This window comes from Bolinopsis microptera, chromosome 1 (assembly GCF_026151205.1).
Source record: "Bolinopsis microptera isolate Bmic1 chromosome 1, MBARI_Bmic_1.0, whole genome shotgun sequence".
Lineage (NCBI taxonomy): Eukaryota > Metazoa > Ctenophora > Tentaculata > Lobata > Bolinopsidae > Bolinopsis > Bolinopsis microptera.
The window spans coordinates 7,838,971-7,864,300 of NC_087072.1; the positions used below are offsets into that span (position 1 = coordinate 7,838,971).

Here is a 25,330-nt window from a genome sequence, read left to right on the forward strand (position 1 = left end):
TGATTGGAAAGAGCAAAAGAAATTTAAAGCGGAGTGTCAAATGATTAAATGTAATTGTAACACCAATTTCTACGATAAAGCGATGTCACCAAATGTTGATAAACGTAAATAATGGTGGTACAATTTTATACATCAAATTTGTCCTCAAAATGATCAATGTTTATTGAACACTCTCTGACTCTCAGTTTTTTCTATGCTTCAGTAGATACGACTATTATACCTAAAAGGGAAGGACCAGCTTGAATGAAAGAGAGATTCGAAGAAGGCAAACGCTTTGTATTGAAATATAAATTGTACCGTGTAAAAGCGAGAAGCAAAGTAGGGCAGCCTTATAGATTTAATAGCTGCAATCATTTCGTTATTTTCAAGCTATAAAAAATACTTTTATGAAACGCATTTGATGGTAACGATTACTCCTAATGCCTACCAGTGGCATAAAAAGGGGCCCTGCGGACTCCGCTATTTGGGGGGGGGGGGGGGGTCAATGGTAACGTTACGTCACTGATATTTGCCACTCCTTATAGCCGACATCAGGCACCATGGAAGAATCAAAAAAATATACTCTCATTATAGCTATTATCATTCCTCATTCTTCCTGCTCCCTAATACTAACATAAGCCACTATATATTATACAGGGTGTTCACGAAACATTGAAACGGTTTTAAAGGTCTATATAAAATTTATGAATCGATTAAAAAAGATAATGAGCACAAAATATAGCTGGTTGCGAATATAGTTGCATTTCAATCAGCAGGTTTCTATTTACAGATAAGCAAAACCTGTTGATCTGGTTGATAAAAAATCGTGTAAAATCGTGATAATTTTATTAAATCCTTGAATTCACCTTTTTAGTGGCTACCATCAATTGTAGTTTGATTGTGGGACAATTTTGAAAAACTTAACTAAAGCACTAGCAAAATTGTGTGTTTTGCTCTAGAAATTTTTTTAGAGATTTTACTGGTGTATCCTCTTAAATTACCTAATTTGTCCGATTTTACCTTTCTACTTTAAGAGGGGAGGGGGCTGTGGGTGCAGTAGGGTGCCAACATGCAACATTACACCACTGGTGCCTTGTGCGCATGCAATGATTATTGGAAAAACATTATGATTGGTTTTGAAGTTATTAACGTTGTGCTTAGTGCATTCAATTTGGCTTTGGTTGGGATGGATATTTCTTTTTTGATGCCTAGAATACCAAGTTGAAAGGTTCACGAAATTAGATATAAGGGATGTATCAGAGATTTAATTTAGCGACTTGCCTGAAAATCTCAAATAAGTCACATATCGTACACTAACACTGCTGATTTCCAAAACAAATCAACCACCATATGATAGATAAACATGGCGGACCTGATTCAGAAAACTCTTAATACATAAGGTGGGCCAATAGTTAATGTGGAAACATGTATCACTGATGGCGATAAAGCCATTTGGAACAAATTTTCAATAGCTCATGTAATTCTGGCCAGAATTGCAAATAAATCTTAACACATCAAGATAAGATTCTTAAATGAATAATAGAAATCTCGCAGAATTCATTACCCACACACAACTCTTAAATGATAACAAATCTTTTACTACATCTACTTTTCCCATAAGAAGAATATAACAGTGAAAACGAACTTAAGACTGTTATTATGATATAATAACAGAGACAACCACAATAAAACTACTGTCATAAGAGATCAGGTCTTGTTTTTCCTCCGCCAATATACTTTGAACATGAAGGTAAATTTTCCCAATTACATGATTAGACAAGATGATGGATTAAAATCTTCAAAGTAGCTTAATGACATCTTGATAAGACATCTGCTAAACGTGTTACCTAATTATCGTCAGTAACATATCAGCTTTGGGCATGATTATTTAAATGGAGTTGGGTTAAAAACATATAATTATAAGTGATACAATAGTTTATTTATAGCAGATTCATGATTTCAACGAAAGTTAGGACATGTACATTAAATTTTGTTGGTCTGCATTTATTATAAAAGGATTTTCATACATATTTTTTTTCTTTATTAATTATGATTAATTAAAATATACCTTATTGTGAAATTGTATCACGTCGTGACCCCCATTGTCGTTTCACTATAGTGTAGAGTTTCTACGATACAGAAGGAGCCACGCACTCGTGCGCGGCGGATCATACAACATATGACAATAGTTAAATTGGTTAAAACAAAATACAGAATTAAATTCTATCAACAATCAAGATAAACAAAAACAAAACATATTACTTAATTGTCAATGTAATTGAAAATGAACAGCAATATATTTGATTTACGTTGTATTGCAATATACCTAGTTTTTTGTTATTATTTGTAACGCAATGCACTATTAACTAGCTAGATCTTACATCATATATTGCTTACTATTTTTGGCATTGCTTGCCTCTCTCACGTAAAGTTTTTCCAAATGCGAGAAGCTCGAGAAAAAGCCGCGCGTTGGGATTGTCGTTAAGGCTAGGGTTAAGTTGAGGCTAGGGTTAGTTGATCAAAGTAACGACACAGGATGGCCAAAGTTGAAAGTGCAAAGAAACTGCTGCTAACCGCTGCAAATAGCGCGCGCGCGACAGAAGCAGTTAGCAGCAGTTTCTTTGCACTTATTTGGCCCTTTTGTGACGGGTGTTATTTGAAGTGGGATACTAAATATAAAATAAATTGACATGGGCTCGCTATAATGGCGCCCATGTATTAAGCTGTAACAAGCTTACCTAGCTTGCTAGTCTATTGCATGCTCCCACCGCGAGCTGATTACTCAGGACGCGCAAACACGTCAAGATAAAAACGTTTCGCGCCCTACAAAGTTCGGTAGACCTTGATTTGCAACTAAACGCTTGTAGTTTGCATTGCGCGCGCAGCTTTTGCACAGTTTAGTTCAACATCAACCATGCATATAACTATTGTTAATATTTATACTGCATTAAATTTCTAATTTTTGACATTTGATGGGAATTTTGATGTGCAATTGCTGTTTTTTATATAAATTAGTATGACTATGCCGTTATATAATGCAAAATATAAGTAATACGATTACTTGTATTTAAAACACATTGTAAAATGTACATCACTTTTTTTCCCGTGTTGAAGTTGATTCATTTGGTCGCTTTTATTTTTATTTTAATATGTAACAACCTTTTCCATTGTAAATTACTAATTGAAAAAACTGTTTATATATAAATTATTCATTATAACTTTGTATTTTTATCGCGCGCGTCTTTATATGTTGTAAGTTCTAGTTATTGATAATTTTTATTAAAAATCACAATGTTGCGGCAGAAATAATGATATCACAAGTAAACTTCAAATATCCATTGCGATCACAAAGTTTTAATTCACCAAGTTATTAGGCCAAAATCATAATATATAAATGATAAAGTAAATTTATAGTTTCATTACACTTATTAAAATTTAAAAGCACGTATCGTGCAAAATAAATGACAAATATTAGTGCCACGTACCTATTTAAGTATGAAGAAACATAAATTTTGAAATTAAGAATCTGGAATCTCATATTTTCGATATTTAGATTTGTAATTACATTCGCCAAATAATTGTGTAAATAAACACGACAAAAGTTCAAAAATGCGCGGCTCAAAACACTAAATGCTGTACATTTTTAATATTTGAATATCTCCGCAAGCGTTACGTTTCTATGGGTAATTGTAGGAACTCTAAATCTATGTTGCTTGTAGAGTTCCGTTTGTGGTTGGAATCGGATCGGTTTGTTTGTTCACAACGATTTCGCAACGGAATATGGTAGTATTAGCTAAGACTCTTACGATCATATTGTTGCCAACTTTGTCGCGCTGCCACTCCCTATTTTGCTTCACCCCTGGGATCATTCTACTGTACCATATTATTGGAATGCTGTGGAGGAAGACTTGAACTCGAAGTGTGTGGGGTGTAGGCCCGCCCTGCGTTCCCCAGGGATGCCCGATAGATAAAGATTTCTCACATTGTTCATTCGTGAACTGCAATCAAAAGGTACGTGTGCTCTTTTTGTACAACTTTTATACTCGCATGCCATGAATATTTGTGCATAAAAAATTGTTAGAAATTCGAATTTAATCTATCTTACTTTTTACTTTCGTAATCTGTTAATTTAATCTAACCGTCCTCACTTTCAGATTACTTTAATCTTGTCCAAATAATAACGTTTCTCGGGTCAACTTTACGCTAGATAACTGCATTCTTTGCCAAGAGGTGGCAACCAAACAAAAAGTAAGTTAAGATTCCTGTACATATCCCGCTTCGCTTTTCAAAGATTTTGTATGCGAATAACTGCTTGAATTGCAGGAATTCTAATCAACTACATTCGCTATGTAACCGTCCAGTGTTAACATCGCAGTGTTAACATCGTACTGCATGGTCTAATTTATGTCCTCTTACTATTATGAGTTAATTGTGTTTGTTTCTAGGTTACCCTAGTGTTGAAATTATCGACAAGCTTCTTAAGAATGTCCATGATCGAGCATCTTGGGAAGACCAAAAGGTACTAGAGACATGCCAAATTCTCTGACAAATCTGACAAAACTGCCATTGACCTGCTATCCGGTTGGTATTATCGCCTCTGTTCCCTAAGTAAACGGTGCAAACGGCGATACCAATAATCGATTGAGTCAGGTACGGTCTATGCTTTTGGTATAAAGTTTATGTAACGTATTTATTAAGCCACCATCTTTTGTCTGGATTCTGATTACCAATTAAGGCATTTAAAAATATACTGACTGAATTTTACAGCTGCATGGTACCTTTTGTTCTTTATATTTAATTTATGAAAGTTCATATTTTTGCATCCTGTCGCTGTCTGACAGTTGCAAACATAAATGCAAAACGCATGTTGACTATTTTATTTTCTCAGGAGAACCCTGTCAGCTAAATCGTGGTCCAGGAAAGCCTGCTAATAAAGATCCCCGCACACCTCTCCTGAACCTGATGAAGGGATACTTCATACTAACAAGATGTCAAGCATTGCCGCCTTCAGTGTTCAGGTCAGTTTTAGATTGAAGACTGCAGCACTTTTCGTTTTAAATTGGTAACAATTAAACTTGAGATGGTCGAGCCTCGAGGAGCAATGCTCATATTAGAAACAGACTGAAATAGAAGAATAGAGTAGAATTTGAATTAAAATATCGTTAAACTGGTATTGTTTTAGAATGTGTACTCAACCGGACCGTATAATCAATATTAGGAAAGCCCTAGCAGATTACTATATATTGTAAATTGATATAACTGACAAGTAGGTTTCAAATAATTTCTGTAAATTATTGTGATATTTACTCTTCAGATCGTAAATTCGGTTCCAGTACTGTACTTTATGAAAGAGTGTGTTGACGTTAGTACGGATGCCACGGATACTGCTCGAAGATTGGCTAGACTTACTATCAAAGGAACTTAATGGAAAATTATATACCAGGTCTGTTTAAAATCAGTTACAAGCGGGCCATTTATTTAGCAATAATCCTTTTCATTAAAGTTTAGATGGACATGGACATGTGAACTAACATTCTTGTAATTATAAGCTATACCTGCAGCTAGTGTTAATAATTAATGAGCAGGGCTGAGTCGATATAAGTGCTGTGTTTAGTACTGCGGTTTTATGTTATGAAAAGGAAGCGAAGTTACATCGCATTACAAAATATTTGCTACCGTGAGAAATATTTTAAATCTTAATTTGTTGGTCTTATATATCACGATCGCGTAAAAGTAAACAATACCCCTTACTTACAAAGCTTCCCTTCTTATGATGTTCCAAACATGCTAAAATTAGAAGCTGCCTCTAAAATGTATATTATGTTAAAAGTTGGATAATAACGGAGTTCCGGAGCACGTGATATAGAATATTCTACTACTCTCAACGATGAGAATATATAGGTACAATTGTTTGCTCAAAGTAAAATATGGTTGCACCGAATATTCTATAATATATAAAGCTACATGATATTTAGAACTCGTACATGAGTAATAATTATAAAGTACTAAAGCCTGTAGATTATATTGTGTTTGACTTTGAAGCAGTAAGGACCAACTGAACCTCTCATCAATACTATAATTCAAAGAATTATTTCTGCTGTATAATGTATAATGTACGACCGCCCACGTGCAAATTATGTAAACGAATACAAGTTGCGTAGAAACCATGGTAACGAGGGTTCTCATGTACAAACTACCCAGATAGTGCGGAAGTTGAGATGCTTTGCACGTGACCGGTCCACGTGATATCTTGCACTAATGCAGGTCGTCTAATATGCGTGCTTGTTAATTAACTGTCATTCAGTCCACTGTATAACAGAATTATGGCAAGATTCTGATATCAAATCTTATGAATTCTACTATAAAATCGAACCGCAAAAGATGGTACCGACTACTGACTTTAAAATATCGAAATTTGTTCAGTAACGAAATTAATCCACCTCATAAGACTGATTTAAGTTACCCAGGTTCGTGCTGGACTTCTCCGTGTCAACAATCTCCAACTCCGGTGTCCTGTTTTTCGTCCCGTAGTGCTAACGAAAAGAAAATGCTTCTCAAGTTCAACGACGAAAAGGTTCGCTGAAAACCGCATTAAACATTAAATGCTTGCTACTATGTATGGGTCCAAGTTACTGCGGACATAGTTCACTATGTGTTTACCGTGTTTGGGTGCCCATCATATTTTACAGATGGGGGCGATATTTTGAACGATTCTATTTTATATTCATCTATTGCTGTACTCTGTAAAATTTGAAAAGTATTTAATAATAAAAAAAAACATCATCTTTCCTATTAAAAGGACGGTTTGTTCCTGAATATAGTCTGTTCACTTTTCCAACCACTTCATCTTTCAGGTAACTGTCTATCACTAATCACTATATGCGAGGTAAACCTATGGAGTTGGCATGGAGGGCAGCATCAACGATGGGGTTACACATAGGGTGAGTCCAAATTGTCTCCCTGTTTACGATCTTAACATTTAGTGATGAATATATTGGGGCCACAATAGTGTTACCCATACCACTGAGAAGTTGGACATTCTACTGCAATCAAGAGGAGCACAAAATATTATGCTACATTTCTCTATAACAGTGACACTTTGGTGCGAACTTATCTGGGGTTTGCTGCTCTCATATCTCCACAAGTACCCAATATGTCACTCGACCAATTTTGGACCGTTCTGACTACTTTTTCCATCTTAGAAAACCGAATTGAGGCTTCCCAGCACTCAAATACAGCCAATACTTCGATGTCCCCATGTTCCAAATTTATGGATTCATCTACTGCATGTTCGTGAGTTTAGGTGTACAGTGTACACTGCACTGTGCAATGTATAGTGTAAATTGTATACTGGTAGTTGGATAATATCCGGTTGAAAGATACAAGGACAAATGGAACAGGAAGTTAGGTATGTAAAATTTTGGCGGGAACATTTGAGCATGAGGCATCTGGTTCGCAGTTGGGAAGAAGCTGCTGAATTTCGACTCTTGACCTGCTATTTTATTTGATTCTTTAGGGAAATTATTTCCGACTGAAAGTTTGCCTGCATCACTTTGAGTAGGTTCTGTACTGTATCTCTAAATCTAAAGAGGTTGAATGTTGAGAGTTGCCATGTCGGTCGTTTTTTCCGAAGGCTCGTTGGCAGCAGAAGTACCCTCAGTGCGCCTGTAAGATCCCCGATCTGGACGGCTCTCACCACCTGGATATTTGCCGTCCTTCTTCCGAGTATCTTTATCTTTGGAGGGTTTAACACGCTTAGTTCCCACCAGATGAACAAGAGTGCATTGTTCTTTAAAACACTGCTTGTGTTGAACCGAGTTTTTGCTTTGGGTGGTAGAGCTGAAGTAGAATAATAGGGGTGTGTATAAGCAAGAAGATGGCTCGCAGGAGGTTGAACTACCGCTTCCGACCGGCATGTCATCCGTGACGTCATCCCACACGGCTTGAAGTGGTGTGACGTCATCTCACGTGGTGTAACGTGGTGCAATGCATCCTCAAATCCTGTCACATGATGTGACATCATCTCACGTGGTGTGACGTGGTTCATCTCACGTGGTATGTCATCACCTCACATACTGTCACGTGATGTGATCTCATCTCACGTGGTTACTGCTCTCTTGCTTGCACCAGGGGGATAAATCATACCACGTGGTGTGACTCATCTCACGTGCTGTCTCATCACCTCACACACTGCCACATGGAGTGGTCTCATCTCACGTGGTATAGTGTCATCTCACATCATGACTCATGGCTTGACCCAGGTCATGTGACCCACACAGTTATCCTATCATTATACCTTAACGTATACAGCCTGTCACGTGATTAGTCACATGATACCAGACATGTCCTAATATGGAATAATTCTAGTCTTATCGTCAATGTGCCTGGATCTTGTTTCAGTGCAAACACATTCAGCTTGACACGTGATTACATCAAATATTTGAATGTGATATAAGACTGCTATAACCCTTCAGATGTGCTGCAACCCCTATCTAACCACATAATTGCATCAATTATTAGAATGTTATATAATGCTGCTTGTACCCTTCAAATGTGTTTTAATTTTATCACGTGATTATATTTGTGTAATGCGAACTAGCAGGATTAGGTACCATATCCCTCCATATGACACACCAGTGTAGCATGAATCTGCTTCTTACCCCCCCTCATATATATTTAAACCATGCATCTAGTCTCATAATTACATCAATTATACTAGGCTATATATTATTTTGTTTGTATCTAATTTTGTAATGTTCAAATTCTATGTCAATTAGTCAGACGGAGATCATCTTCGAGATTTATCACTTTCTGAATTACCATTCATAACCAGTACTCAGATAAAAAAGTCAGGTATCGAAAAGTTCAAGCAATTAATCATGTCCGTGTCGGTCCGTGGGGGGGCGAGGGGTACGGCTGCTCGGGACGAGAAGGTGAAACCTCGGGGTGTTCCTGTACGTGGTATTTTATCATAACTTTTGTTCGCTTTGTCACTTTGAAGGTGGGCTTAAAACCAGCGACTAGATGGAGTACCCCCAAATTGGAGGAGTACTACCACATGTTATGGGTATCATAACATTTGAGGGGTACCACAACAGAAAGAGTAAGGCTATTATTAGTAAAGTGGTAGAAGAGCGTGGCTAGTCACATTTATCAATCGGGGGTTAAATCTTAAAAGCATGCTTTCGGAGTAGATATGACGATTTCTAAGAAGAGGGAGCACGTTATACCCTAATATGGGCATGTACGTATGTGAGAGTACACGTTCATCCTGGTATCTAGTATAAGTCACGCAGGTCCTGCGTCCCGATTGTTCCAATTATCATACAAACAGATGGTTAGTTGACTGAAGATAAGGATACTCATACAGACACAGGAACAAACGATATTCTTTAACCAGGAGTAACATTAAGACAGGGACACTTTCATAATTCATTTAAACTGCTGCAAGACTCGCAACGGGAATATTGTTTGATTTCCAAGAAAACCTCCTTTTTTCATTAGACGATTGGTGATTGAAGTGAATATTCGGCCAATGATCCTGGTTGAAGCAAAAACTGAAAATTCTCGGAAATCTTGGAAATTTTATGTCCCCGAAAGCTTAAAACCCTGAGAGGATTGTTATTTTTCGTAAATTTCGAATTATACTATGTGACCCATGTAAAATCCAGATTGGATTTATGAGTCGCATAGTTGAAATGTTTTCTTGGGTAAATTTCTTTTTGGGTAATTAGATCATGAATTAGACTATGTAAACTATGTATGTTAATTTTAAGGGGAGTTAATATTAAAAGTTACTTCAAAAGCACATTATTTTCCTTCTAATTTTTCCTTCTAACATTTTACCAGAATAATTCAAAGAAATTGTATATTGACTTTCATGACCAATGTTAAATATGTCATCACGATTCTTAGATAATTCTTGGGTATTGAAAAGTAAATCCTGTCTAAAGTGATGGAGTTTGTTTCATGTATTGTGTAGATTGTAGGGGTCATGGTTAGAACTCAGCCTTTTCAAGAGGTCACAAATCACATTGTGATATGTAATATATACTATCGGACATAATTGTCACGAACCAAATTTTTCACGGATCAAATTTTTCACGGACATAATTATTCACGCTCACGACTGCCCAAAAATGTCCAACAAATTTTGAACATTTTTGGTGATTTTGTAATAAGTGTATTACTCTTTTTCTGAACTCTAGAATGTGACTGAAAAGTGATTATATTTGTCCTAGTTTACTATAAACTAATATAGTAATCGGCTATTACACATATCTATGCATATGTACTATGTAGGGATACACACACTAAAATTAATGGAAATAATTACCGGGACACTTTATTATTCACGGACCTTAATGTCACAGATATTATTTTCACGGACTTAATTATTCACGCTAAGGTCGGTTGTTTCACCCCAATACATACAGCTTGTCACGTGATTAGTCACATGATGCTTCATCTGGGTAAAGACTGCTAAATTCAGAATCTGGGTCTTGTTACAGCTGTACTCTCACTCTACGTCAGCCTCATATATTGAATAACACTCCTACATTACATGCAATTTTTCAGACATGGATTTGCTTGCTCAAAGTGACCACCACACAATCAGCATTAATCAAATGATTCTTTGTGAATTGCCCCGGGGAAATCAGTAGTCACCCTCACCCTCCGCCCCTCCGGGGCGGAGGGTGACATTACAAAATTAGATACAAACAAAATAATATATAGCCTAGTATAATTGATGTAATTATGAGACTAGATGCATGGTTTAAATATATATGAGGGGGGGTAAGAAGCAGATTCATGCTACACTGGTGTGTCATATGGAGGGATATGGTACCTAATCCTGCTAGTTCGCATTACACAAATATAATCACGTGATAAAATTAAAACACATTTGAAGGGTACAAGCAGCATTATATAACATTCTAATAATTGATGCAATTATGTGGTTAGATAGGGGTTGCAGCACATCTGAAGGGTTATAGCAGTCTTATATCACATTCAAATATTTGATGTAATCACGTGTCAAGCTGAATGTGTTTGCACTGAAACAAGATCCAGGCACATTGACGATAAGACTAGAATTATTCCATATTAGGACATGTCTGGTATCATGTGACTAATCACGTGACAGGCTGTATACGTTAAGGTATAATGATAGGATAACTGTGTGGGTCACATGACCTGGGTCAAGCCATGAGTCATGATGTGAGATGACACTATACCACGTGAGATGAGACCACTCCATGTGGCAGTGTGTGAGGTGATGAGACAGCACGTGAGATGAGTCACACCACGTGGTATGATTTATCCCCCTGGTGCAAGCAAGAGAGCAGTAACCACGTGAGATGAGATCACATCACGTGACAGTATGTGAGGTGATGACATACCACGTGAGATGAACCACGTCACACCACGTGAGATGATGTCACATCATGTGACAGGATTTGAGGATGCATTGCACCACGTTACACCACGTGAGATGACGTCACACCACTTCAAGCCGTGTGGGATGACGTCACGGATGACATGCCGGTCGGAAGCGGTAGTTCAACCTCCTGCGAGCCATCTTCTTGCTTATACACACCCCTATTATTCTACTAGCTGACACCCTGAACCTAAAGTACAGCCCTCATTAGAATCAGTGCTGAAACGTGTAAACTTTTTACAGCGGCTTAGGATGAAGCTTGCTGTATGTAGTTTTACCCTGGTGGAGAGTCCGTCCACTTATTCCGTGAGGGCATATCCCCATTGTGTAGTCAACACATCCGTTGCTTGTTGCTGCATGATGCATCCAGTTTCTTAGATAGTTCATCTGCGTCGATATCCATCTGTTTATTTTCATTAGGATCGGAGTTGCCGTCTGTGTCCACCAGCTGTTGAGATCCTCTCTGTCCTTCGATGGTTTAAAAAAAGCAGACATGAATTAAAACCGATAATTCACGTTTCAGTATATATACCAGAAGTGTGGTTGTATATAAACAGCTGATAAACTCTCGTACTTGTGATTGTATGTCTCGCTTCACCTTATTGCATGCTCGGCTCACAATTTAGCAACAAATAACTGATAAGCGAGCACTTAAGAATACAACCAAACAAATGTGTAATGAATTTGGTTTTCCTTTCATTCATTCTAAGTTCCACTGTAGTGGTAACTCTTTCAACCTCTTGCATCAGCTTCTCTGCCTCTTTTACAGAATTCGCTATAAGAGCAATGTCATCTGCAAAAACTGTGTCCGATATATTCTCCGCCTTAACTCTCCCACTCCTATAAGGCTTTATGGTAAATCATATTTCAGGGTGCTTGCTTAAGGCTTGTCTCCTGCAATAGTCGAGGGCTATTACAATGAACAGCTACGGTGCTAAGATCTGCAAGATCTCAAAGTGGTCGTTACTTGACTTACTCTTAGTTGTAAAATGTAAACAATCGATTTGTAGTTGAACTTCTACTAAATCGTTCATCAACGCAGGGTGCTAGCGCCAACTTGGGGCCTAAGCCCCTCAAGTCCGGAAGCCCCTCAAAAGTTCGGTCAGAGGCCCTAGTTTGCAATGTACCAAATCAAATTTCACAAAATAACCAGGGTGAGTTAACATCTGTTTCAACTAGCAAATTTTCGGCAGTTTTCGTGCTAAAAAGACACAATTTTCAACAACCAAAAATCAAATTAATATTTCGCGCGTCCGCGCGCGCACACTGCACCACCACGTAATCCATTATACAATTTTATCATGTAATTATTTGAGAACTTAGGCCTTTGTTTGGCTGGTGTGAAAAGGTGTACCCCGCCCCAAGGACGTCCGGATTTTCAGAAACCACCCCTCCCCCCTCGGCATCCCCCTGTCCGAAATTCCAAATCCAACCCCTCTATATCATATATGCAAGACGTACTAAGTAGATGGCTGATGGCCCCATAGATATATAATTGTGATCATAAATTAACAGAGTTTAATATTTCAGGACCCGATCGACGATATATAAAGTGAAGAGTTACAAGTTCTACAAGACTTATCTGTTCACCGGTTTATCAACTCATGATTTGGAGAAACTTAATTCATGAACTCGAGACTCTAAGTTACTGAGTTATATTATTATTTCGTGTATTGCCGGGAAGGCTGTTAATTTAGGATAGAGTTTTTGTGGCACTTATCTCAGTTTGTTCTTTTGTAGTTGTTCTCACACAGCTGAGTAAAAGTTTTAAAACTTGAGAGCAGTGTTTATAATTCAATTTATTATTAATTAGAATTAATTGGAGCATGGAACAACTACACCCTTTGAAGCCTGGAAAATACGGTAGATCTAGTTAAGACTCAACAGTCAATACATGCTATGTGGGGGAGAAGATGGACGAACTTTTTCAAAAAGTAAAAAAAGAGATGACTGCCGGTATTGAACCGTGCACCTTACCCATCGGGCATTCTTAAATTAGTCACTTGTGCTAATCTAGCTTTTGAGTTTCAAGATCTTGTTTGGTATTTATAATAATAATATGTCATGACTAAAAGTGCGAGATCTCTTTTAAAGATTTCATCTGTGTTTGATGTTTACAACTGTCCAATGTTTTTAAGGTATTAAAAACGAAGCCGCGAATTAGTATCAACATTGCCAAGTTTAAATTTGCAAAGCTAGTCTTAACTGTCGTTGTTAGTTAAATTTTAAAATATTTGGTTAGTTAAATTTTGATGTTATACTTACTCCTTACTGTCACCAAGATGCAGTTAGACCTAACCAGAAAGGCCCAACGCAGAGTTAGGCCTAAAGTAGGCGTTAGGCTTAACTGCATTTTGGTGACAGTTACATTTGTTATCTGTCATCTGTAAAGTTGTAATACTAATATCGTACTATCTTGATGTTTCCTCCTAATTGTGGCTTACATACAGAATGGCATACGTTTCTGACCACGAATCACACTTGACAATACTTCTTTAGTGCCAATAATTGTACGTGTTTGAAGTCTTGATTTCATTTCATTAGGACCTCTAGTGTTGATCGGATGACTGAATTTTATGTTTTATTTCTCCTTGATACTATATTTCAAAATCATGTAAGGTACATAAACTGGGACATTAACATATCCCACAGAAATGAGGACCGCCAAGGAATGAAAAACTAAATCTAATATAGACTATATCATAGAATTATAATAATGCTACATGCGACACGCTCTCAAATTGCTAATGAGCGGACTAATCATTATTATATTTGGGCACGCGCTTAGTAACCATAGAAACGCGCTCGATCCAATTCCAGTATATTGCGACGAGTGTTTACATCACTAAATTAGCTGTAACTTTGTGTGATTATCTGCGATCTTGCTAATTTTAAGGCGCTGTGGCTAAAATCATCCACCGAACCAACAGGCAAAATTTCAGAAAGATCGCACCCAGCGCCCATTTCGGCCTCACGAGTAATCAGCTCGCGGTGGGCTTTTTTACTTTTTTACTGCTTTGTGCTTGCTTCTTTTGTGCTTTCTGTTCATGGTTCAGGAAGCTTGAAAAGCTAAATAGCGCCGCACACATGGACTAGTGTGCGGGCGCGCCAGGTAATTACAAGCTGGAGTTAAAAGGATTATAACCATCGTCAATCCTTCCCAGCGCGCACCAAGTCCAAAATTATTTTATTGTTTCATCTTATCTGTTTCATTTTATTTGTTTCATCTTATCTGTTGCGTGTTTCAAATTGCACTGTTAATTGTTTTTAACAAATTTCATGCTGAAAAACTAATTCAATGCCAGGATGTAAGGCATTGGCTTTATTTATTATATATATTATTCGCATAAAATAATTTTTTAAAAGAAGCGCGCAGCAGTCTAAACACAAATATATGCACCAAAATTTAATTTTACAATTTACAAAATTCTTTTGACGACAGCTTTGTTTGTGCACACTATTGTTAATGAAAACGGTTAACAGTAAAATTGTGTGTATGTCTATTGAAGGAGACCCTTGCAAGATTTAAAATCTTTTAGTCGGGCACTTACTTAATATGACTACATAGTTGCCTTTTATCGCTAGAGTGCGCGATTCGACTTGATTTATGGGGCACTTGTGGTCTTAAGGCACATGGGAGTTGCAAAAACCTAATTAATTCCTTAGATTGAATTGAATTCAATTCAATGGTGCATAGATTGTAGATCATTCAGTAGTGAATAGGGCTTGATTGTACTTAGTGGACTCAAACTTGTAACCTGTCGATAATAAGCAACAACTGATTTGCTAATTGTTTCCATTTTTATTCTGCGTAAAATCATTCCACGATTTTGAGAGTATCAACTTTCCCTGCCCGTTCATGCTGCATAACTATCTGTCTTACATAAACGTGTAAGCTGTGTCCCCAGCTATTCGATTGGATGTTTAGTCTATTGGTTGTGATCTGATGTATTTGGATCTTTTTTTTGTTGATTTGTATTGAATTTTGATGGGATACATTTTGTATGAGTAAATCATTTGCTTTTATGACTCATCTGTGAATTAAAGATAATAGCAACTGCTCTAAAGTTCATTTATTGCCACGCCTAGTTTAGCTTAACTTTTTAAGATATGCGTGATCAGCTAAATGCCCTTGTTGGGTCATTTTCCTCAGATTTTTCCTTCGTAATGTCTGAATTAATCAGGTCCTCTAGTTCTGACATTTTCGGTTATTTGAGGTCACTTTCCCAGATTTTGTTTGTACCCGTCAAGATGTCAGTTGATACAACAATTTTAATGTGGCTGGTTTAATGGGTTATTGTGAATATTGCTTGTTTAACCAATCAAGTAGATCGGTTAATTTCCTCCATTGTCACTGTGAGCCTCTCTTCAATTAAGGCTATGCTATGCATAACCTTCATTTCGCCATTGGTTTTAATATTCAATATCCTTTTATCGTGATTATTTTCAATGGTTCTGGTATTGATCCATGTTGCTCTAAACACATGGGTTGCTCAGAGTTATTTTAAATGGATTTGAATTGAAAGTAGTGTAATGGGATGGCCTACAAGCCGAAGGATCTTTTACAAGGCCTGCCATGATAAATTTCTAATGGCTTGATGATTGTGCCGTACTATCTCTGACCAAGGCTTTACTACATGGGTGTAGCAACCACTTCTTGTGTGAAGAAAATTTTAAGGACAAATGTGACATTTTACCTTTTTAGTGCTAAAACGTAAAACATGTCTTCAATGTGAAAATTCAGCTCAAGGCTCCTAAAGGAACTCCTCAATTATATAAGACAGGCATGCAACCACTTAAAGGGCGGCAGATTTTAGAGTTCACTTTGTTAGTACTAAAACTCTTGGCCTTTTTACTGAAGTGGGAGTGTCTCATGATAATGACAGGTGGTCACATTGTCGTTGGTCCTGTTGACTGTTGGGCCTAGACGTGACAGAGGATGAAAGCTTTGTCAAGCTTTCGCTTTCAAACCATTGAAAATATTGTAGAGTTTCATAAAGGTTTTAGTCAATGTTAAGTTTGTTAACTGATGCTAACCTTCTTAGATCTGCTCTTGTAATTAGTAAAGAAACTGGTTGTTGTTGACCATACTGTGAAAATCATATTTATTATTTATTCAGTACATAAAAATGATTGAGAGCAAACTTTTGAATTTTAGACTTAATTAAATTTATGTGGTATTTGTAGGTTATCTCAACAAAGATCGTTACACACAAGTCAAAACGTTCCTGATGCTGCAAGTTGTGTTCTTCAAATTCAACAATGGTAAGGTCCTAGCCGGTAATGATGCCACAAATCAGCACAAGATCTGACATTACCACAAAATGACTCTTTTCAATGATTCAAATATTACATTTAGTTAAATTCAACTTGCCTGCATTTGATTAATTATATATCCTCTTTTTATCAACCAATCACTCAAAATACTTATAAGTACATCACCGAAGCAAAACCATTTGTTTTCTATTATTGAACTACAGAGTGTATTTAAATGTACATTATGCGATTCTTAAAGTGCTAATTCTTTGTTTCTGCAGCTTAGCAAAATGCCTCCTGTAAACCCTAACATAACAATGAGCAGACACATTCAGCAAACCAACGAGCGATTGGTTCAGATAAGACAACAACTCAATAAGTGAGTAGTTGCAGTTATTGTATAAATATCACACTAAAACTTTTAAAAGTACAGATTAATTGCCAGACAATGTCATCATATCATTACAATATTAAAAGTATTAAGTTATGTACATTCTTATCTTTAAAACTTGGATAATTGCTTGTAAACTTGGATGATCTAATAACAGGAAATTATGATTTCAGTATGTCGCAGTTTGAGGCTGCAGGAAAAGAACTGTTGGAATGGTGTGGGGATGCACGAGCATACACATCACATTTTGAGAACAACTTGATGCAGTGCCTTCAGGTTGTCAACAACGTTACACGCACTGGAACAGTCAACCCTGATATTGGTTAGTATGGGTAATGTAGCCCTGACATTCCACTATAATGTCATCAGAATGTTACAATGTGTTTGTCGGTTTTTATGAATTGGCACTGAACAGTGTTCATATTTCATCTAGTTCTTTACGTGCTTATTTAAGCAAATGAAAACCTTCTACGGCCTCAACTCTACCATTACTACTGCCCGATTACAGCGCAGCCGTACATTAACCAGTGTATTACATATTGTAGAGTACTTCTCCTGACACATTTAAACAGTGATAGTCCCGAGCTCCGCTACTTACTTGATGGGGGGGAGGCTATTTAATTACTTTTACCATGTATATAATATCTAGGGCCAGCAGCTCTCACTTCCATTGACTCTCCCCCGTACAATAAAGCGTGTACTACACACTACTCGCACAACAACTGGAAAGGGTATTTCTGAAAAGTAATACCCACCTAATTGTTTATTAAGAGCGATTAGTTGGTATCATCTGGTGTCCCCTGCCAGTCAACATGCTGCACTCACACCACGTGACCGCTCTCCCCCAATGGGCTCATTCAGAACTCTCTCTACCTCCCCTGTCAGGACCCTGTGGGTCTAATTACAAATTAAGGACAGCTTGTGCACTAGTTGTTAAGCGAAGGCCGCTATTTGAAGTGCCAAATAAAAATACAAAGCGTGCATACAGTGCAGTGTGGAAGTATTGTACCCATTATGCCCTTATTTCCTCACCCCAAACATTCACATTTTAATGACCTAAATGTCTGCTCGCAGTTTAGCTCCTATTACAAATTAACAGCCAGCTGCTTGTCAAAGTGTGATTTGTGTGTCGTGTTGTAGTTGTTAAGTTGATTCAGAACGCGATTATTAACCACATTCCCTTTTTTTCAGCACACAGATTAATGACGATTTGCTCCCACCACCGCTCAAAACTATCTCCCTCAAGTGCAGGTAATAAATCGCGCTTTCCTCTCCTATCAAAGTGTAAATCGTAATTACTGGCTTTTAAAAGCTTGCTGCAGAATCCGACATATTCTCTCTGAAGCCATGTGAATCAATCTTTATGCAGTCAAGTAAGCGTTTAAATAATTGGAAGAAAAAACATGGCTCAGCTTGCCATTTGAATAATTCTCTTAAAACACACCAGCAGAGCAGCGGAGCTCCGAACACAGTTTTAACACTCTCAGTTCCATTGTGATCGCGTGTAAATTTGGACTATATAATGTATTTATTATTTGATATTTCTAGACATACTTAAATGATTGGCAAGCATACAGAGCTTGCCTGCTTGATATATGAATATGTAATGAATTTTTCATTGAAACTAGTTTGTAGAGTGAGAGAGAGAGAGTGGGGGGGGGGGAGGGGGGGGGGAGCTGCAACAGAGTTGCTACTACTTGTGGTTAGGATCATTTTGTTTTGTATAAAGAGTGAGCCCCAATATTATGCCTGTGTTATACCAGTGTTATACCTCTCTCTCTCTCTGCAGCAGCAGTACTGGGGATAATTGATTTCAATTTGTTACATCATGTGTACTCGAGCCACAAAATATGAGAGAACGTGCTTTTGTCGTCTTCTGCTCACATACCATGTCCACTGCCCATATATATATATACCTTAGTAGTAGATCCTCTTAGCTGTTCTGGTGAAGACGTTCTGGTTGGGATTAAAACGTCACTTTCTCAATCGTCTCATTTGACCACGTGGGAAAGTGACTGTCATGTAAAAGTTTGTAATGAAATGAATCATCAAATTATGTACAGCATACTTGTTATTAAATTCTTTTTTCACGTGCAAATTGACTTTAAACACAGTGACAATCCATCGAACATCGTATAGAACAGTGCTTGCCAATTAATGTCTCACTTGTAGACTGCGCATGTTAAATGTTAATTCTAGGAGCAAGCAATGGAGCGTTCGGTAAAATGTGATGTAGCTTTTTAGCAAAATTTCATTAATCATGTTGAACTGTTGCATTTCCAGGGTGACTGTTGCCCGTATGATGTTTAAAATATAATATAGTACAAGCTGCAGCCCTCTATATATTGTAACAGTCACGTGACGGTATTTATTGGATTGCCCTTTCTGGACTGTCAAACTTGAGCAATGATTCATCGGAAATACCGTTGTCAATGATAAATCACACAATATATATGGTGAATAATTAGATAATCCATTTGCAAACCATTTTAAATCATTTGACTAGAGAGCTAACCGGAAATGCTTGCAGATGTGCATTCTCAACACTGAGAGATAGTATTGCGCGATCAGTTACTGAGAATTTAAAATGCGTAGGCTACCTACAAGTAGCTATATAACATGACTAGACTATCTGCAGCAGTCTGATAGCTTGCTCTACCAGAGATTATTATGGAGTTTCCAAACAATATCAACTGCGGCAGTAGTAGCCGTAGTATTATTGCTTGAAATAATAGGAATGGATTGTGAATGTGGCAAATTTTCTTCACACCTGTTTGATTCTTTAGAAATCCTTTACAAAAACTCATCGAGACAATTATTTGGCCACAACATTATTTACCCGAGCTGCTTCACATGCCTTCATTACCAGCGGTCGCCACATAGTTTAGTTCGTGCGACATAACTTCGAAGACTGGTGGAATTTCTCCAAATTCCAACACAATCTCATTTTTGACGAATGCAACTCTGGTAAACATAAAAAGGTTTAATAATAATTTATCACCGTACCGGGTACTCGTGCTGTTTTCATGCAAACTCCTTATTTCCTAACATCATGATCTACCCACAGTAATACTTATCTCAGTTTGAAAATTAAACTTTCATCAATTGTCTCTAGCACAAGACAAATGTGCTACACCCAGCACGCTCCTTTTGTTGGCACAATAACTCTTCAAAATAACGATCATGCAGAAAATAACTTTGCAGAGATTTAGAAAAGTTGCCACCTCCCCACACGTACCGTCAGTACCAATCAATTAAAGGATCTGCCGACCTGGTACTCACACAAAATAGATACTCTCTCTCCCCACCAGACACGCTCCTGATCAATTGATCATTTGTATCTTTGTATTGAGTGTCTCTTTTTAGAATGGATCCGGACTGTTATTGTGCCACGGCCGCAAACTACTGATTGGTATTATCGCGTCTATTTTAACGGCCCGTTGCTGTGAGAGTGAGTGTTTGGCAAAAATTAAGGATCTTGTGATTGTTTGAGTCAACTATGCAGAGTTCCGCTAGAACCAGACGACAATGACTAAACAGTCATTATTAGATTATTAAGCGGCATCTCACCAAACCAAACTAAGGTCTAACAGTTGATTTTGGCTGAAGTTACGGCCGAAGATTACACAATTAAATTGTAACAAGTATCACAACTTTTCCGATTATAAGCACCAAGCCGAAATTTGACAAAGACAGTTGGAGAGAGATAAAACTAGAGCTGAGACTTGAGTACGGTTCAATTAATGAGATAGACGACAAATCGCTTTAGGTCATGAGACCTGTTATACTGTTAATATCAATATTAAACTTCAAAGTTATTGCGCCAATTTTATTACTTTTGATCTTAATTGATTTACTGTCAAACCCCACTCAGCAATAAAGGATTAATGTTTAATGTAACTTACAAATATGCTGTTCGTTTTACGGAAAAGCGGTGTCTTAACTCTTACTTAAGTTGACAAATTATCAGTGTTCCTTATTGCAAATACTCCACAAAAGGAAAGAAACAATATAACATTAACCCGCTCCTCTTCAGAGTTGATAGCACAATGGACGAACGATATAAACAAGCTACTTATGATGAGAGGAAACAACGGAATGCCGGCTGACCAGAACAACGGACCTCACGTTCAACAGGGCATGCCGCCGCACGGTCCGGGACCTGGGCATGGTCCGGTACCTGGGCACGGTCCGGGGCCTGGACCGCAGCAAGGGTACGTTCACTTTCACTACAACCATTGCATGGGGGGGGGGGGGGGGGGGGGGGAGGCCGTGCACATTTCATATTGTTAATTACAGTATTACATGTAAGATATAGTGTTAACTGCCCGCAAACTGATTTGTAGATATCGGTCTCGTGTACCCGCTCTGTAAGTTTGTTTGCACCGCATACTCAGAAGGCAAAATTGGACAACTCTCTCTAAGTATTATCAGAAACTCATTTAGATGTCATCTGATCGTCGCTCGCCAAGTTCCGTTAACCGCTTATCTGCTACCTCTATCTGAGTACGTGTTCCCCTATCTGAGTACGTGTGTCCCTCTTCAGTATTATCATGTTAATATTAGATCAGTCCGTGACTTGATACTTCTTGCTTCAACAAAACTGAGGAGTATTATTATCTTACAAATCTGCTTTATTTTCGTTATTGACGACACTTATGCCACTGAATTTAACCGAAATTCGTAAACAGAGAAACATTTTGGTTTGATGCTGGTTACTTTAATTAAGAAAGACTCGCTCCACACACATTACACAACGTCTGAAACTTTGATAAGATGTTTGCAAGTGCGTGAACACGTCCGGAATGTCATTCTACCCATCATGAAATAAAATGCCCAGGATTCTGATAACGATTCCATTGTTATCGTAACAAGTGGAACAGGTTCACAATATGCGATATTATATTTGATTAACAGGTCACTCACCATATATTCATGATTTAATATAAAATACATTATCGGTGAGAATAAATATTTGGAAAATATGATTAGATTTGAGGGAAATACGATACTTTACATATTGTACAGGCCGTCACCAGATGTGCCAATGAAGTGCTAGATATTCAATTGAAATTGGGGACATTCCTTGTCTTACTGGTCCCTCTGTTGTGGTGAAACCCCTCTAACCTCTCTTGCTACAACGATTGCAATGGCGACTCTCTTACCCAAAACCGAGAGGCGAGAAGTCGACTTTTAATTTAGGCTTTAAAGCAGCTCTCTCCATATTATCATGAATAACTCTAAGTAGTCATTATTATGAATGTGGTAATGCAAACAGTGTGCACAGCTCTTCACTCAGTCGTCTTTACTGGTGAGGGAGAGAGAGAGAGAAAGAGAGAGAGAGAGAGCAGGAGAGAGAGAGGAATCATTGTAATTCAATACCAATAATAAAAATTATATATAATACATGTTTGACACTTTGTCGATCACTTGTAGGAATTGTGGAAAACGCTTTTAGGGTACATGTTTACTGTAATTGTTAGGCTACAAGTCGTGTCCGAGGTGATAATCTGTAGGGGACATTCGTTTCTACGGTTACAGTCTACTCAAATAGTGGTTACCAAGGTTACAGTCTACTCAAATAGTTGTTACCAAGGTCACAGTCTACTCAAATAGTTGTTACCAAGGTTACAGTCTACTCAAATAGTGGTTACCAAGGTTACAGTCTACTCAAATAGTTGTTACCAAGGTTACAGTCTACTCAAATAGTGATTACCAAGGTTACAGTCTACTCAAATAGTGGTTACCAAGGTTACAGTCTACTCAAATAGTGGTTACCAAAGTAACAGTCTACTCCCTCTACTCAAATAGTGGTTACTAAGGTTACAGTCTACTCAAATAGGGGTTACCAAGGTTACAGTCTACTCAAATAGTGGTTACCAAAGTAACAGTCTACTCAAATAGTGGTTACTAAGGTTACAGTCTACTCAAATAGTTGTTACCAAGGTTACAGTCTACTCAAATAGTGGCTACCAAGATTACAGTCTACTCAAATAGTTGTTACCAAGATTACAGTCTACATAAATAGTGGTTACCAAGGTTACAGTATACTCAAATAGTGGTTACCAAGGTTATAGTTTATTGTTTACAGAAACATTTGCGTCCTTTAGTAACGGTTATTATGTTGTTACTGGAAATGTCGTATACAGGCCAACTGCTAAGGTTCTTATGAAATATCCGTGTTCTTGTTTGTGGAAAGTTATTGTTAAAGATTGCGAAAACGTTGTGTCCATGGGCATAAACAATGCCTTGTCCTTGCAGTGGTTGCAGAAAGGTCATGTTCTTTGTTAGGAAAATTTGTGTCTTATCATACGGTAAAAGGCGTGTCCTAGCTTTGGGATAGCAGAAAATAGACGCCATAAATTTCTTTCTACAGAAAAATGGTCCTTAGTTACAAAGAACTTCGTGTGCAATTGGCAATCTAATTCTAAATTGGTCGATCTGTACACGAAGTTGGGTAATTTGTTGTATGCTTGTAATTCCGAGCTCTGATTATGAGCAGTACAGGTCGGGTATTAAATTCTTACTCATATAACATAAAACATATATATAATATACTCATATATTATATAACAGAATATATCATTATGTCAGATCAGAAATTTAGAACGAAGCAGCTATTATACTGTGACGTTGCAGCTCAGAAGAGCGCCGTATTATGAAATTCTCGGGAATATAATTGAATTTATACCCGCTGGGTGGACCACCCTCCGTATAAATAACAATGACGAAACAGTGGTTTAACATTCCAAGGGCCTTGCTTGCTCTCATAATTAGGAGAATAGCGCTCCGGTATCCAGTGTGAACACGATGGTAGGAATGTTGCTGTCCCTTTTCCCAAAGAAGTCGTCTGGCGACATGGCTGGCGAGTGAGACTGAGTGAGCGTTTTTCGAACCTCAAAGAAATTACGGCCGGCTGTGGAGCCTGTATGAGACCTGTTTTTGTGGCGTTTAGGAAGGGAGGGATTTAGTGGAAACATTTACTGGGCTGGTCCTCTGTACAATGTAGTATGTAGTACACTCGGTATTTTGTGTGTGTCTTGTACGCTGGATCTTGTCATTATCTACAGATTCACGGACCCCCTACTTTTAGCCATCAATTAATAGCATCTTACTAGTAGAACATACTAAATACTAATGGACGTTTCTATTGTGATATTTAATGCTAACTTACGTCATTGTAAAACGCACTATAAGTACTAGATATTGAGTCGTTACTCGTTGAAGCTAGATCAGCTAAATGTCAGTTTAATGGCAAAACCGTAGTTCTGTTACCACCACCACGTCTAATCTGTAAATTATGTGCATATATAGACTATGGTTGGCGATGAGCAGAAAAGCTGACGACAGCAAACCGTTCAGATTTGAGGCCGAAAGTACAAAATAGAACCGGCGACTGCCTCGGCGGCCGTTCCATTATGATTTCTAGTCCGGTCAGCGTAGAATAATTACATTTTATAGATAGCGGCTGAATTTGCATTACGTTCGGAACATGCGTTTTAAAACTAAAAATGACGGGGAGATTACCCTGCAACATATTAGGAACTGGCAGAAATGGATCTGGTACGTAAAATTAGGTTCCGCCATGGCTGGAGCAAATTGTGAGACAGTAGGTTAACCGGTGTAGGTGTTACAGTGTTGATCGATAGTGTTCCAGCCGCACAGCATGGACACACAATAGAGCGAGCTGATCCTCCGAAACACTACAACATGTGCCGCCCGCTGGGCTGGACTCTGTCTGCGGAAGAGAGTAGATTATCGCATTGAGCTTCTCCCAGTTACAATCAATAATCATAATGTGCATTATTAGCTCTTGTTAGCTTTGCCCTTTCACTCTCTGTGAGTGTGTGGTGTTGTCGCGCGGTGTAGCGTTTAACACGACTGCGGCCACCCGGCTGGGTTCCTGTGTTTCATGTATTAAGTTCAGTCTGCAGTCTGCACTCCTGCTCAACTGTTAATGCTCCCCAAGAGTGTTTTGTTTCGTACCTTTGTGTTGTGAATTACATACATACTCCATATCTAGTACGTTTTGTATCTCCCGGAGAGAGAGAGAGAGTTGCTCTGCGCTTTGTCGATCTGTTGGTTCTCTCTCTTCTAATGTGAAATTCTTTCTTGTGTGTTGCCATTGTTTCGTCTGGTTCAAGGTTCAACGATGCCTTACAGGATAGAATTTAAAGGGAAAGCTGTGGGTAAAAGGTACTGCGATTGCCTTTTCTGCATGCTCTAAAAATGTTTGATCTAGAAATTTAGTGCTGATTTTGGGT

General features: G+C 37.9%; 1 protein-coding gene and 1 long non-coding RNA gene across 6 annotated transcripts in view; both read left to right on the plus strand.

Annotated features, from left to right (window-relative positions):
- The first annotated feature begins 3,452 nt into the window (after positions 1–3,452).
- On the plus strand, positions 3,453–13,991 carry LOC134820899 (uncharacterized). 2 transcript variants are annotated; one of them, XR_010160948.1, is made up of 9 exons: positions 3,453–3,990; positions 4,134–4,227; positions 4,425–4,629; positions 4,868–4,997; positions 5,294–5,422; positions 6,447–6,553; positions 6,834–6,920; positions 12,950–13,660; positions 13,761–13,991. It is a non-coding gene; the product is annotated as an uncharacterized LOC134820899 (long non-coding RNA). The 2 variants fall into 2 exon arrangements; XR_010160947.1 differs by having other exon boundaries at positions 3,465–3,990; positions 12,950–13,991.
- A 2,606-nt stretch (positions 13,992–16,597) lies between these two features.
- LOC134817102 (zinc finger MIZ domain-containing protein 1-like) overlaps positions 16,598–25,330 on the plus strand; it is a 45,630-nt gene continuing 36,897 nt past the window's right edge. For 3 of the 4 annotated variants that reach the window (XM_063826211.1, XM_063826220.1, XM_063826227.1), the window contains exons 1-5: positions 16,598–16,684; positions 16,957–17,054; positions 17,240–17,388; positions 18,258–18,317; positions 21,103–21,280. In XM_063826211.1, the coding sequence (XP_063682281.1) occupies positions 16,682–16,684; positions 16,957–17,054; positions 17,240–17,388; positions 18,258–18,317; positions 21,103–21,280 (488 nt within the window). In that variant the 5' untranslated portion in view covers positions 16,598–16,681. The remainder of the gene's footprint in view (positions 16,685–16,956; positions 17,055–17,239; positions 17,389–18,257; positions 18,318–21,102; positions 21,281–25,330) is intronic. The other variant, XM_063826235.1, reaches the window with a different exon arrangement.